This window comes from Anas platyrhynchos, chromosome 5, assembly GCF_047663525.1.
Source record: "Anas platyrhynchos isolate ZD024472 breed Pekin duck chromosome 5, IASCAAS_PekinDuck_T2T, whole genome shotgun sequence".
Taxonomy (NCBI): domain Eukaryota; kingdom Metazoa; phylum Chordata; class Aves; order Anseriformes; family Anatidae; genus Anas; species Anas platyrhynchos.
In genome coordinates this window covers 23747634-23762535 of record NC_092591.1, presented here as the reverse complement: position 1 = coordinate 23762535, position 14902 = coordinate 23747634, and the positions used below count along the sequence as shown (strand labels likewise).

Here is a 14902-nt window from a genome sequence, read left to right as displayed (position 1 = left end):
AGATGAAGAGAATGCCATGTACATAATATATCTGGACTTCAGCAAAGCCTTTAATATACTGCCTCGTAAAATGTTACTTGAAAAATGAACCAATATTGGCTTGAATATGAATGCTGCCACGTGGATTAAATAAACAGAAAGATGGGAAACAAAAGGGAAAGCTAAGTAAAACGTGAGTGTGGGGTCACACTTGGCTTTACTGATGGCTGCAGGTGACCAATAAAATGGGAGTGATTTTAAGAATATGCTTAAGAAGGACAGGGGTATTACACAGAGAGGTTTAATGTGAGAAATAACAAAGTTTCATCCAGATATATAAAATTGGTGTGTCAGCACTGGAATGAAACGGAGGAGTTTGGGTACCTAGTTTACTGGTTACCTACATCTTGCAATTAAAAACCAAAAATAAAAATCAAGCAGCGCAAGAGTGAGCGCATGACAAGGGCTGCGAACATACAGCTTCTATTAGCAGCTAATGATCTGTAGAGACACGGGCTGGGACTCCGACAACAGGGCCTACCAAAGCACAAATCTTCAGAAAATCGATCAGGAACACCGGGCCTTCTATAGGGCAGACGTTACTTTCATTCGCAGGCAGGCCAGAGGTCAGATAAGCCGGTGGCTGATATTTCCATAAATAAGAACTTCATAACCCGCCCCGCGGCGCCTGATAAGGTACACGCAGTGAATCAAGGGATGTGTGGAGAGCAGAGATCTGGGTGCTGAGCTTCAGGAAGGGCCTCGTACACCGTGCCTGAAGGTGTTCAGTGGTCACTGGGGTGGAATTAGGGATATGGTTTAGTGGGGACTGTTAGTGTTAGGTCAGAGGTTGGACTCCATGATCTTGAGGTCTCTTCCAACCTAGAAATTCTGTGATTCTGTGAATGTAAAGACACGGGGGGGGGGGATCTCCATGTGGGACACGTTGTGTTTTGGGGTGACAGTAACCCTCGGTGGCGTGGTGGCGGTGCCACGTTGAGGCACCCCGCGCCCACCCCATCCCCACAGCGCCTGGAGGCGGCTCGGGGGGGGCAGAGCTGGGCAGTAACGGGACCGCTGCTGAGGGGACGCCCCTCGGAAGCCGCCGCCATCCCGCGGCGCTCCCTCAGGGCTCCCCCCCGCGGCCCCGAGGGGCGTTCCGGGAGGCGCCGCGGCCCCGTCCCGGGCCAACCCCCGGCTCCAGGCCCGCCCCTCGGCGGGGCGGGCGGGGAGGAAGCGGCCCGGGGAGGCCGGAAGCGCCGTTGCGAGGGGCGGGCGGAGCGGCCGCGGGCCGGTGAGCGGGGCCGGGGGGCCGGGAGCGGCTGGGCCGGGCCCCGGTGGGCTCCCAGGGCCGGGCCTCGGTGCGCGGCAGGGACCGGGGGGCGTTGTGGGGCGGCCTGAGGTAGCCGGGGCTGCTGTGGGACGGGGCCCGGTGGCTGGGTGTGAAGCCGTGGGTTTGGGGAGGGGAATCGTGGCACGGAGGGGGAGGTTGCTGGGGGGGGGGTAGGGGTTTGAGGCGCTGACAGCCCGGAGGGAGGAGGGGTGGGAAGCCTGCCTGTGGCAAGCAGGGCTTGGTGTTGCGCACGCTGTCGCAAGGAGCACAGGGTCCCGTGTGGCTTGTGCTGGTGCTGACTTGCCAGCTGCCTGCTTTACTTCTTGTTTTGCTCCCAGCTTTGCTGCCTGTCTACTTTTGGGAAGACTTCCATCTGCTTGCCGTGTGGGCTGATCCCTGTGGCTTATAGTAGCCAACACAATCACAGCAGGTAGGGAGCTAGCTGCAGGCTCTGTCGCCCTTAAGATGTGTAATAGAGCACATGCCTTCAAAGCAAAAGATGCAGCCGTAAGGCCTTTTCAGAGCACTTGACCCAGCTGCCACAGTAGTGACGTCTCTACCACCATGGTTAGAAGCAGGCTTTAACTCTTGCAAAAGGGAGGAAGGAGTAAACATTAGCCCAAGAAACAGCAGTTGTGCTGCATTGTTTCTTCCAGGCAGCTCAAAGTAAGCGTGTAACTCAGTCAATGTTACGAAGGCTATAGTACACTGTAGTTTAGCAACGTGTTAGTAGTGACATTTATGTCTGGTGCTAATTGTTTGCTGTCATTTTTAGTAGGCGTTGCCAATGGATGAACTGGTGCATGACTTGGCTTCAGCCTTAGAGCAGACTTCAGAACAAAACAAGCTGGATGAGCTATGGGAAGAGATGGCCCTAAGCCCACGGCAGCAGCGACGTCAGCTTCGCAAGAGACGGGGTCGCAAGCGACGCTCAGACTTCACGCATCAGGCAGAGCACGCCTGCTGCTACAGCGAGGCCTCAGAGTCAAGCTTGGATGAAGCTGTGAAGGATTGCCGGGAGGTGCTGACAGCCAATTTCAGTGACTCTGATGACACAGCAGTGGTCAAACGACATCCAGCTCTCAGTGCCACCCTGAGGAGCAAGCAACACTCGTGGCATGAGTCAGACTCCTTTACAGAGAACGCGCCGTGTCGACCTCTCAGGCGCCGTCGGAAAGTCAAACGCGTGACATCGGAGGTGGCTGCCAGTCTGCAGCAAAAGCTCAGGGTGTCAGAGTGGAACTACGAGAGGGGCTGCAGGTTCAAGTCAGCTAAGAAACAGCGTCTTTCACGCTGGAAGGAAAACGCGCCTTGGACGTCATCTAGTCGTGGCCTTTGTGAAACGGGAGAGAACAGGCCCTTCCTCAGCAAAGGGGGAAGGAAGGAGCGGATGGAGTGCGAAGCTGATGAGCAGAAGCAGGGCTCAGATGAAAATATGTCTGAATGGTGAGATCTCGGTTTCTTCCCCGTGTTAGAGCTAGCTGGCTGCCTCGTTTGCAGCTGCTTGCAAATCCCGTGCTTTGCTTTTAGAAATTCTTATCAAAATTATTCAATGCTGTTCTCTTTTTGAAGAGGGGAAACCCCTCAGCTACTTTTAAACTGTGGATTTTCTTCCAGCAGCCTTTCCTGCTAGTGTTGTACTGATGACCCAAGTGCTTTGAAAAGTTGGTAAAGTTACTATGTTTCTGGCTTATATGATACAAATAGCCCTCTGAAAAGTCTGTGGCCCTGCTGCTACAAAGTAGCATGCTTGTGGCTTGCGAATGGGCGGCTATATCCCCTGCTGGCACTTGGGTTGTCCGATTGATTTGAACTGTCTTGTTTTCAGAATTTACCATAAGTAATAATAGAGAGCAGGTCAGATCTCCCATCGTGACCACTAGCCCTCTGTGTAGGTACTGTACGGACCTCAGACAAAACATCTCGTCTGCAGTTCTGCATCTCTAAGTGGATCTGGAATCAGGTCCTGAAAGGCTAGCTTTGGGAGAAAGTAGTGAGAAGATTAATTCAGTTTCACCCAACTTCTGTATACTTACAGGACAGGTCTGCACAAGCAGTGGAGTCTGGCATATCTCTGTGTCCAGTTTTGAAGAACTTCTGATGAAATAAGAAATGTAAAGAGATGAAAATAAGAAATGTAAATATTGTGGTCTGAGTTTGTTCGTGTGTTGCTCTTGAGAAGTTTTCCCTTGAGTTTAATTTTTAGAGTGTTCAGGGTTGGAAAGCTGCTTGTGTACAAAGAGACTTTTCAGGTTAGAAAAGAAACAATTGCTGAGAGTCAAATGGAGGAGATTTCTTAACGAATAGCATACAAAAAGGGAGTAGAGACTGTCATTGTGTGAGAAGCAGGAGACATTCAATAAAAAAGTGTATTACTTTTCATACACACAATTTTTGGAATTCTGCTGTGGGATACTTTGGGGAAACTTTCATGTATCCAAATGGGGGATGTGGAGGACGGATTTATCAGGGGCTGTTTAGCATTATAGCCCAGATAGAAGATCATGCTCAGGAAGCCCTGAAACTGCTGGAAGCTATAGGAACATACCAAGGAGATAGTCAATTGGCGTTATGGTCTTACATTCTTTCCTCAGGCATCCGCTGTAATAGGCACTGTCAGAGAGAGGGCAGTGAATTTGACAAGTATAATTGTTTGCTCCAGTGTAATTGTTCATATGTTCGGGTTCATTTAAGTGTTCTGGCTGTCTAGCTGCTGCAGTTTGTCAGAGTGGACAAGTGGCACTTGGTTATCGAGGGCTTTGTGGGTAATAGCTGCAAACTCCTCAAAGGTATTTTCTGAGAGACTCTGAGAAGCACAGGCTGCGATACATCCTCGCTGTCCTGATCCTGGGAACCACTATTGCTTTTTTGGTTTGTATGTGACTGTTAGAGGATGGAAGTAGCAAAAAAAAAAAAAAAGGTCAAAAGGTCTGTTTTTTTTCTTGAAAAGTGGCTCTCTTTAGGTTAAAAAGTGAGTACAGAGCGGGGCTTTTCAAGAGACTAGTGGATGCCTTTTGTTATGTGTTGTTGAAAGCACTTCAGTCTTTTCAGTGCTGTTGCTCGTAGTCCAGGAAAGGAAACACACTGAGTAGCCCCTGAATGTTGCATGTCACTGGTGATGGACTGAGAGATACTCTTACCTGATGTGGCAGTGATGGACAGGGTTCCTTGAGGTTTTTCTACCAGTCAGAGCCTGTTCCATCATGTCAAACTTGAACTTAAACCAGCAGGCTTTCATCCAGCCTTTATTTGTGCCAGACTTCAGAAGAGTAAGCAAACAGCTTTGTCTGGACTGTTACTTAAGGACCATGCTGAGGATATCGCTTTGTTCTCTCTCAGTTGTCCCTTGCTCTCAAACTAATTATTGTGCAAGTGTCTGCATCAAATGACACTTCCCATCTGCTGCCAAATCCTTGGGATTCTCTTTCTGAGAAATCAAATATTTCTCAGAATATTTGATGTCTCCAACGCCACATGTGTGATCTGTGCAGTGACTCACTAGGGAGGGTCAAAGTTGGAGAGAAACACACGCAACTCTCTTTGCTGCAGACTAACTATCCCTCGCAGCAGTGGAGGATCAGGCTTTGGTCTCTGCCGCTCCAAATATAGCTCTTTGCTGCTAGCAGAGCAAAACTGGCTGTGCTCGCCCTGCTCTTACTCTGCTCTAGCTGCTTTTCCTGGTACCATGAGAGGAGTACTTTGCAGAGATGTGTAACAAGGGCATAGCCTGAGGAAAGGAGAAGAAAATGGGATGCCTAGGAGAGAGGATTGTATGGGTGTCATCGCCAGCTGAGGGGAGGGAAAGTGACTGATAAAGCTCGCAGTACTTGGAAACAACCCATCATGATCGAGCAATTTATGGAGCATTTTGATGCTGTATTGGTTCCGCTGATGTTCATGGAATCATTTTGGTTGGATAAACCTTCAAGATCATCATGTCCAACCACCTAACTCTGCAAGTCCACTGCTAAACCATGTCCCTAAGCACCACATCCACACATCTCTTAAATACCTCCAGGGATGGTGACTCCACCACCTCCCTGCCTCGTGTCCTTTGCTTTTCACCTGAGAAAAGAGCCCCCCAGTGATGGGGTGTGTTACCAAACTAATGTGTTTTTAGACAAACTAAATTGTACATTCAGAACTGATGGTTTCTTTCACATTCTTTTTCCTCCACTCCAATGACACTTGCTTTTCTTTGTTATGTAGAAAAGAATCTCTTTAAATGCTAACATACCGGCATTTTCTCTGCTTTCTACAAAGCTCCTTATCCCAAGTCAGATCAAAAGACTACTGTATTCAATAGATAGACTCCCATTCATTGAGAAAGCTTCAGAAATGTATCCTTAATGGGGAGGTAGTGCTTACAGTTTGCTTGTAGGGCTTCACCTCATCTTTTTATGGAAGAAGATGTGCTGCATCATTGTGATTCAAACTGTGCATAGAATGAAATATTTGAAATTGCCAAACATATCGAGAGGTGAACGTAAACTGAGAGAAGGAAAGATGTGCAGGAACATGATGAGGGAAAGTGATGTTTCTAAGTTGGGTAATGACGCGACTCAAAGCCTAATTTGTAAATAATTGTGGAAACAACAGCAGAAGCAAGTGATGTTAGTTTAAATAGTCATCTGTATATTTGTACAAGGGTGACAATTAACTGCTAAGACTGTTAGAAGTAACCTTCTGTCTCTTCTAATGCTCCGAGATTCCCTGCAGCCATAATAAAGCAAAGGGAAATTATATATTGAGTGCTGAAGTTCTTGTTGATCTAAGCTGAGTACTCTCAGAATGGTCTGGGTTTAGCTTGAGGGCAGAACAAACCATGGTACAAGAGCTGTCTGACAAATCATTTTGAGTGATGTGCTCACTGGTGAGAGATGTTTGGTTTGGCTAATCTACTATCACGTGCTGTAACTTGACTTTTTCAAACTGCATTGCACTGACCCACCAGTGCTGTGACTTCGCTGGCTGATGCTGATGTATTCTGGCCTGGGAGTGTAACCAGCGCTGCTGGAAGGGAGCTGTTTTGATGACAGCCTGCAGTGGCACTCGAGAGCCTGGCTATGCTGATGAATTGGGGGCCAGTCTCTCAGTAAAGAAAAAATTCCTCTCTTGGAAGGCAAGTGACAAAGACAGAGTGTTCAGCATCCCCTCCTTCTCCAGCCCAGCCTGACCTTCTGCAGCCCCTCGGTGCCTCTTGTTTTCTTATTTTTATAGAAAATCAATATCTCTCCTGACACAAACAATAGCTCAGGAGAAAGAATAAATGGGGGAAACCTGAGATCTCTGTCCATCACCTCTCACTTTAACTCCCCCAAACTATTTAATTATAAGCATGCTTTGCTCCAGGTGTTTGTGACAGTGAAATTGCTAAATGAGGACCATTTTAACCAAAGATTGGGTGATCAATAACACTCTATAGCAGTAGGTTGTTGGATCAATAGGATTCATTATTTCATGGTTAAGGTAAGTAGCCTCCTTTGCAAGTGGAGGTCATTAATCAGCGCTTACTGGACCTGCAGAAAGGCTTGTGGAGGAGTCTAGTTTGTGTTCAGCCCTGAAGTGTAAAATGAGTGGTAGAGAGGGTGAGTGAGAGCCACAAAAATTCATTCAAGTAAGGCACTGGCAGTAATGTTTATCTGTAAGGAACTAAACAGCTCTCAGTACAACAGGATGCTTAGAGTACTGTTAATGTGATCTGGAATCTTGACTTAATGCTTTTTCCTTTCTCAGGCACCCTTCCTCTGAAGATGCTAAAACCCTTACGAAGCAGTCACTCAATCCTTGCATCTGCTGCTTGTGAGGACTATTAATCCAGGCTTTCAAAAGGGAAAGCAGACACACTAAGAGATTTGCCCAGGGTCTTACAGTGAGTTGGTAGGAGAGCTAGGAGTGAAACAAATGACTCATGGTTATTGGTCCTTGGCCTTAATTGCTATTGTGTTTATGTGGGAGGGCGAATGGATGGCCAAACTTTGTAATGAATTGATTTGGAATTTGATATCAATTTACATACCGAAATGTGGGAATAACATACAGACCGTTCATCCTTGCAGTTTAAATGGCCTTTATGCAACGATGAAGATGCAGAGCTTATAGATACCCCACACGATGAGTTTATTTGGTTACACTTCAGAGTGTATTTTCCAAGAGCAACAATATACTGAAGAATAGGTTTATTATGTTCCTGCAGTTCTTTGGGATTACACTTTGTGTCATAACCCATCCTTCTGCTTTGAGAACTAAAGGAGTTGGTGTCTAGTATGACCCAATCCCCCTGGAGGGGTCAAGGGATGCTTTCTAACACTCCCTGACTGGGGATTGATTGGGATGCTGACTTACACCTGGTGCTCACATCTCCTATAAGGCCTTAGTGATAAAGGGGTGGGCAGAAAATAGCTCAGCTTGTTCTTATATCCCTCAGCTAAATCAGGGGAAGTATTGCCCGAAGTGTCTGAGGATTGATTTAATATCAGCATTAAAGCCATCAGATGCTTGGGACTGACCTGAGCATGTACTTCTGCTGCAAATATTCATCTAGTTTTACAGTCAATTAACGGCTTTCTACACATTAATTTCTAGTTTAATTCATTGGTTCAGGAATTAAGTCTCCTGTAACCGCTTCAGCAAATGCAAAGCGTGTGGCGTTGAGCAGTAGCAAGTCATGCTGTGCTAAGGTATTTAGCTGAGGAGTTACAAATGTACACATTGCTCTTCCCTCTAAAGAAAATAAAAGTTGCTGTAGATTGAAGGGGGCTTTATGCAGCTCTGTAACACATTTGAGAAAAAAAAAAAAAAGTCTGAAATACAAAACTTTAGATATTTTTAATAGCTTTTAAGTGACCCAAGGACAGTTAACGACACTTAATTTCCTAGTGAGTATTCCAGACAATGTCAGAGTTAGGTTATTAACTCTAGTACCCGAGGCAAATGCCATTGTATTAATTACTTTTTGATATGTTAGAACTAGACTAGATACAGGATTCTACTCTTTTCCAAGTGATGCAGCATCGCTAGGATTTAACAGAAAGTTATTATATCCCATACTAGAGCCAGTCATGTATCTGAAATGCAATGGTGCCTAATTTCTGTGAAATATGTATAGCGTTTTGGTCTCAGAGAAGCTAGTAAAATGTAAGAAAATGTTTTTTGCTTTGTATCTGCTGGAATGACAACATTTTTTTAGTGTTTTTTGTTTGTTTGTTTTTGTTGCAGTGAAACCAGCAGTGTATGCAGCAGCAGTGATACTGGCCTGTTTACCAATGATGAGGGCCGCCAAGGTAACAACTGTCCTGTGATTTTCCTCGAGTGTTACTGGAGAATTTCTATTAATTTATAAATACAAAGAAGGATCTAAGTTTGAAGACAGACAGAGAGGGAAGTACAGGAGAAAGGCTAGTGGCTGAGAGGTACTAGAAGTTAAGAAAATGATCTGAGAGGGCTAGAAAGGTGTGATTTTTGGTAACAGTACACTCTTGTATATCAGATCTATAACATTTAGTATATATAAGGAACTACTATTCTGGCAAGGCCTGGAAACAGAAGAAAAGTTTTAGAGCTTTCCCTAGTGAGAGAGCAAAGTTAATGTTCTATCGCTGTAGGTGTTTTAGATGTTGTTTACATACCACAGCCTGAATCTGTTGTTATTTTTATCTCTATGGGCAGGAAAAGAAAGCTCCAAAAATCAGTTAGTATGACAAGTCACCTAAGGAACTGCTAAGAAAACCAGTAATGTGTGATAGATTTTATTTCTGTAAATACCTGTTCTTCCCTTGCTCTTGTGTGCCTTAATTGAGCCTAATATCTTCAATGTCTACTGCAGAAATTATTTCTTAGGGGTTTTGAGTGTGGACTGTGTGCTGATTTTATCAGTGACAGCTTAGTGCTCGGTTTCTGGGGGATGTGGTGGAAGTAAGTGCAAAAGCAGTTACAGTAGGCACATAGGCACTTGGGACTATTACAGTTGGAGCAGGTGGGATATGACCCTAGAGACCTGTAAAGCCATGTAGCTCATGCAGGTGTGCACTCTGTCACATTTCAAAAGCTAAGATTTGGATGAGATCTCTTCTGGGAATATGTGAGTGCTAAAGGAAGTAGAACCAGTAACTCAGTGGGAAATATTGCTCCTGCTAACTTGCTACCAGCCCAGGTGTCTGTGTGAGGCAGGATGGTGTTAGCAAACATACGTACAGTTTTTTATGATGATGTGTTAGACTGTAGGGCTGATCTGTTGTGACCATAGATGGCTGGAGTACTTTCCCTAAGAGTATGAATTTCAGAGATCAGCATTGCTCTGGAAACAATTTTTCCAGCCTCCCATACTTCAAAATCAATAGGAAGGCCAAATCTCCCATCCCCTGTTTTTGCTGATAACTCTTTTTGGGGAGCTGAAATTAGTGAGCACTAGTATACCAAGTTCTGAAGCAGTGTGGTGACTGAAGTGTTATATTTCTACCTCATCACTAAAGACAAGATTGGTGTAGATGATGTGCACAAATACATGTGTGCATGCATACACACCTGTTAGAGGTTTGTGGTCACCTCTGCTTGTTTAAACAGTTTATACTGTGATGGTTTTGTGGGCAAAAGATGTTTTAGCTTACGTTAAAAAGGGCTGATGAGGTCTTAGAAAATCACATGTTGTTGTATTATCAGGTTAAATAAGGAACATCTTTTTCCCTCCTTTTTTGATAATTTCTGGTCATAAAGAAGTAAATAGCAGGTCTTTGCTTCAGTGAAGTGGAGAGAACACAAAAGATTTTTTTTTTTTGTCATAGATCATATCAAAGATAGTTTTCTAGTCAATCCCAAACTGAATAATTTGAAATAGCAATGTACTTAAGTGGAATAGAGCTTTTTTCCCCTCCTTTTGAGGTTATGTTGTGTAATACATATTTGCTGTGGCTAATTAAATGAGTTGTCTTTGAAATGCACTGGTAGCTGAAATTGCAGTGAGTGGAGGATGATCCTACTGTGTAATTTGATTGCAAGTTTTTGTAAAATGCACAGGAATCGCTCAAGGCAAATGTTGCAGAGGTATTAGTACATGATCCTGGTTGTTAATGTTTGTCATGTGGAAGTAGTGATTTGAGGTATGACATAGCTCTATGCTCACAGAGCCAAAAGTGTAAGGGATATTTTTGCATGAGTTATGATCACTTAGAAGACCTAGACAACGTTACTAACCTTTTGTTTAATGTAAGGTGGGTAGGGGTATGTCTATATTTCAAAATGTTTGTCATAAGCATTCTCGATCAACTGACATCACAGAAATAAGCAGTGTGAGAGCTTTAGGTTGAAGTGTTCTGGCTGTCTTTGCTGTTGCTGATTGGTTTTGGGTGCAGCTTCTTCTGTTATGTGTGAGATGATTCATACTTGGATGAGTTTTTTTCTGCTTTTTTGGCTGGCAAGGCGTGTGGGTAGGCATAAAGGAGTTCAGTCAGGGATAATGTGACTTGGTAAAGAGAGAGAGGAGAATAACTGGGAATCCTCGTGTCTTAATGATAGGCAAATGAGAGTTTTCCCGAAGTCAGGTGTGTTAGTAATGTTTTCAGGCAAGGTGAAGTACCTTGCAATTGCACAGGACTGTTTCTTAGATGGGATACTGAAGGGCTAAGTGTCTCTCTGCTGTCTTCCTGCTTTTTCTTACACTTCTCACGTGCTACTGCCCCCAGGGGATTTCCGGCCAGGCAGGTTTACCCTGAATGGTGTCCGATGCAGGTCAGTATTAGACTGCAGCTATTAATTACAGTGGCCTTGCTTCATGGAGTTGTTTTGGTAATGACTTCTATTGCTGCTGCTCTAGTTTTGCAGGGAGGTTGTAGTTCTGACAGATTTTAAGGAATTTTGATTGAGTGAGACTCACTGTATGGTTAATATTTACACTCAGAGCGACCATTTCAAAGCCTTATTTTTTTCCTGTTTGCTGCTGTATTAGGAGACTAGGGATCTGCATCATCAGTGAGTATGCTCCTTTTGCTTATTCTGAGCCTGGTGTCCTGTTGTGAAATCTTTCCTGTGGTGGCCTAGAACGTGTGTGCCAAATGATTGGCCTCTACTTCTGTCACAGTAATTACTTCAGAGGAAGAGTTGTGCATTAGACATCACACAGCACTGAACTAAGGTTGATGAGATGCAGCCGCAACAGAGTGCTAAAGCTGCCCTAGGCAGGTCTATAAAGAAGGCTTTGTTCTATAGGGAAATTTTGTAGACTGAGTTGTATAGTTTAAAGCATTTAGTGAGGCTCCATAGTTACTGCAGGTGATTGAAACAGAATACAAATATAAGGTTCTTCAGGAAGGAATTCCTAATGAGACTTCAGCTGTTGTTCCACATCCAAAAATGCCTACCTGTAGTACTTCGTGGGACAGTCACAGGGCACGTTGGTGTTTCTCATCGGTAATTCCATCCTGTTTCTTCAGGAGATGATGAGCAGAGTGATTGGTTTTATGAAGGAGAATGTGTCCCAGGATTCACTGTCCCCAACCTCCTTCCCAAGTGGGGAGCTGACCACCGATCTGAAGTGGAGCGGATTGACTCAGGACTGGAAAAGCTCTCAGATTCCACATTTCTTTTGCCCTCGCGACCAGCTCAGAGAGGTGAGCTCCACAAGGAATGACGTGTGATTGTGAACTTTTGATGTTGATGATGAGTAGATTTTATTCACAGGTGCTGCAACATAAACTGATATTAGTGATCTGTTTTTGTAAAAATCTAGCTAAAAATCGCTGCACTAGTACTGTAGAAGACACAACAATAGTTGTTATTCCTCTTATCAGCTGTCTTTTTTTTTAAATGGCGTTTTTGATTTGTGAATAAAATGGCATATTTACTTCATGTGGACTGAGAAACAGAGACAGAAATACTAATTTGACCACTGAATCAACAATTTTTCCTGGCTGTTTTACCAGGAAGAATTTTCAGTTCTCCTGTGTTTGATTTTCAGGCTTTCATGCTCGCCTGAATCGCCTTCCAGGAGCTGCTGCCCGTTGTCTCCGAAAAGGTCGAAGGAGGCTTGTTGGCAAGGTATTCCCTTTTGCAAGATAATTCATTTGTATTTCCAATGCTGATTATTGCTGAAGTGCTATTCTAAGACTGCACTTGAATCCTTTCCTGCAGAAAGGGAGCCCTGTACAGTTTTTTCATATAGTCTTTGATTCAGTTAAATGTTTTCACTGCTGAAAGTTGATTGAGCAACCAAGTGGATTTTGAAACAGGCTTGGAGTGGCAGAGACGGTTGATTAGTGCTAAGATCAGTATGATAGGAGGTCTGAAGATGAATGACAGAGAACATAAATATCAGGAAGATTTAGACAGTAAGTAGGGGAAAATAATGATAGCATGAGACTTGTACATGCCTGTAATTTAGGAGTACAAGGGCAGAGAAGTAACCAAAAGCTGAAGGAAGGTAAAATTTTAGGTTGGGAAGAAAACTGATATAAATGACTGCAGAAGCAGGCGGTCTTAGCTGTTCCATTTTTAGTGATGAGATAGAGTGAAAGGGTATATACAATAATGTTACCCAGAGCCATTGACCTTTTTTTTTTTATGGTCATTAACCATTTTTTATAAGCATAGGGCAAAAATGCTAATTCTGTTCTTAAAGGAATAAACAGTACTTGGCAGATGGTCTGGATGTTGGAGTGTGGAGTGCAGTTGTGTACTATAAAAGATGTTTCTGAGAGTCTGCTGTGTTACGTTTTACTGGGATGTGATCTTGAAGACAGCTGCTTATGTTCTGAATTGGCTGGCTTTAGAGAGTTTGTTAACTCTAAGGTGTGTTAGAGGGGTTTGGATTCTAGGTGAATGGGATTTCTTCTTCAGAAGCTGTTGTCATACCTGAAGATACTTGTTTGTCCCTTCTTCCTTCCACTCACCTTGCTTAGTTGTAACAAGTGTTTAAAATATGAATCCTCAGCAGGCAAGAGCCTGGCTTTGGGGTAGGGTTCCTCAGGCCACCTGCAAGTGGCTGGGCCTGTTGGCAGCACCTCTAATGATCCAAATGAGAAGGATAATATTTACTTGTTTAATTCATCTTCATCACCTTAAAGGGATCTTTGTCATTTGCAGCGGAGGTCACTGCTCCCCCTTCCCCATCTCTCTCTAAAGTGTAATCATAAATAATGAGTTTCATTCAGAGCTCCCCGCCAGCGAGCTGCTAATTACCAAAAGTACGGCTTGTAATTTACACAGTAATAAACCGTAAATTTAAACATTACGGCACTTTCAGTTAATAATTTTCTTGCTATAACAAATAGCCCATCTTTTACCCCTGCTGTTACTACTCCCCCTAAACTTTGAATGTGTTTTGCTTATGTAACCTGGAGTGAAACTGTGAACATTCTTAACTGAGAAAACCTTTTACCCTCATCTTCACACCCTTACCACAAAGTATTTTTCTTTCCTGGAGGGAGCTGCTATGCAGATACAAACAGCTGGTGCTTCAGGCTGTGTGTATATGTGTGCACCAGCCTCAAGCCATACACAGGGCAGTGAATCACAGGGAAAAACATGCTCCCAGAGCAAGTTCTTTCTCATTGGATATACTTTTTTCTTTATAGATGCTAGATGTCCTCATGCTAAATTGCTGTTTTCAGGAAGGGCAAACTTTAAGCTTCCTCCTTGTTTCATTCACCTGCTCTTTGTGAGTCCCTTTCCCCTTTGGTTGAAGAGGCTGGATGCAGTTTTGTGAGGAAGATTTCTGTTAGTAGGGTGGGTAGTGTGATGTCCTGACCTCTTAGCCTGTGCCTGGCTCAGCTGACACCAGCAAACTGGAAACAAGCATACCTCAGCCATTTTCCCTGTTCTTCACTGCATCTTTGTGCCGCATACTTCATGCTGGTTCAGTTCTTTGTGCACCCCTGTGCAAGCAAATGTAGTAGCTAAAACAGTAAAATAAATAAATAACAATGGCAACAACAACAAAAACCAAATGGTCTTCTGCCATTATAATTAACTAAATCAACTCGGTTGAGATTCTAAAAGGAGAGGGTGGGTAAATTTAGCTGAGAGTGGGCTGGGGGAGCAAGATCTATTCCTATGGGCAGTAGCAAACTTAGGTCTGCTCATTGCATGAGTCTGCAACGTTTTACCTGTCTTTGTGTTTCAGGAGACCTCCATGAGCACTGTGGGCACCGAGAGGCTAGGTCATATTGTTAGTGATCCGCGCCAGAAAGAGTAAGGCCCTTAACAGCTGTTGGGTAGAGCTCTGGGAGGGGAGGAAGAACTATGGGGTCCTCTTCCCTTTTGTGAATGAAGAGCTTTGGGGTAACTTAAGAATGCAGTCACCTGCTGAATGGGAGACAGTCCTCTGCTGACAGCTTCTCTGTTTTCTTAAATGCAATTGCTGACTCTTTAGTTACTAGGCTGCCCTAGTATGTTGACACTGCTCAAATGTCCTTTTGGATCCAGTCAGCTTTTTCTTTCCCTCTCTCTTACACTGTGCCATTGTAATAACTGCATATCTCCTGCACAGTGTGAGAAGATTGAGCCCTGTATGTTAGTTATTTAAAAAGCTTCTTTGTGGACTCATGCTATTGTGACACACCCTGACTGTAGAAATGATGCTGACAAGGCAGTAGTGACATT

General features: G+C 44.1%; 1 protein-coding gene across 13 annotated transcripts in view; it reads left to right on the top strand.

Moving 5' to 3' along the window:
- The first annotated feature begins 1146 nt into the window (after nucleotides 1-1146).
- Nucleotides 1147-14902, top strand: part of GPATCH2L (G-patch domain containing 2 like) — a 38360-nt gene continuing 24604 nt past the window's right edge. For 3 of the 13 annotated variants that reach the window (XM_027459478.3, XM_027459485.3, XM_027459484.3), the window contains exons 1-6: nucleotides 1147-1273; nucleotides 2088-2758; nucleotides 8531-8595; nucleotides 11737-11913; nucleotides 12261-12340; nucleotides 14424-14491. In XM_027459478.3, the coding sequence (XP_027315279.3) occupies nucleotides 2100-2758; nucleotides 8531-8595; nucleotides 11737-11913; nucleotides 12261-12340; nucleotides 14424-14491 (1049 nt within the window). In that variant the 5' untranslated portion in view covers nucleotides 1147-1273; nucleotides 2088-2099. Of the gene's footprint in view, nucleotides 1382-1650; nucleotides 1743-2087; nucleotides 2759-8530; nucleotides 8596-11736; nucleotides 11914-12260; nucleotides 12341-14423; nucleotides 14492-14902 lie in introns of all 13 variants that reach the window. The other 10 variants (XM_027459479.3, XM_072038427.1, XM_027459480.3 and 7 more) reach the window with 9 other exon arrangements.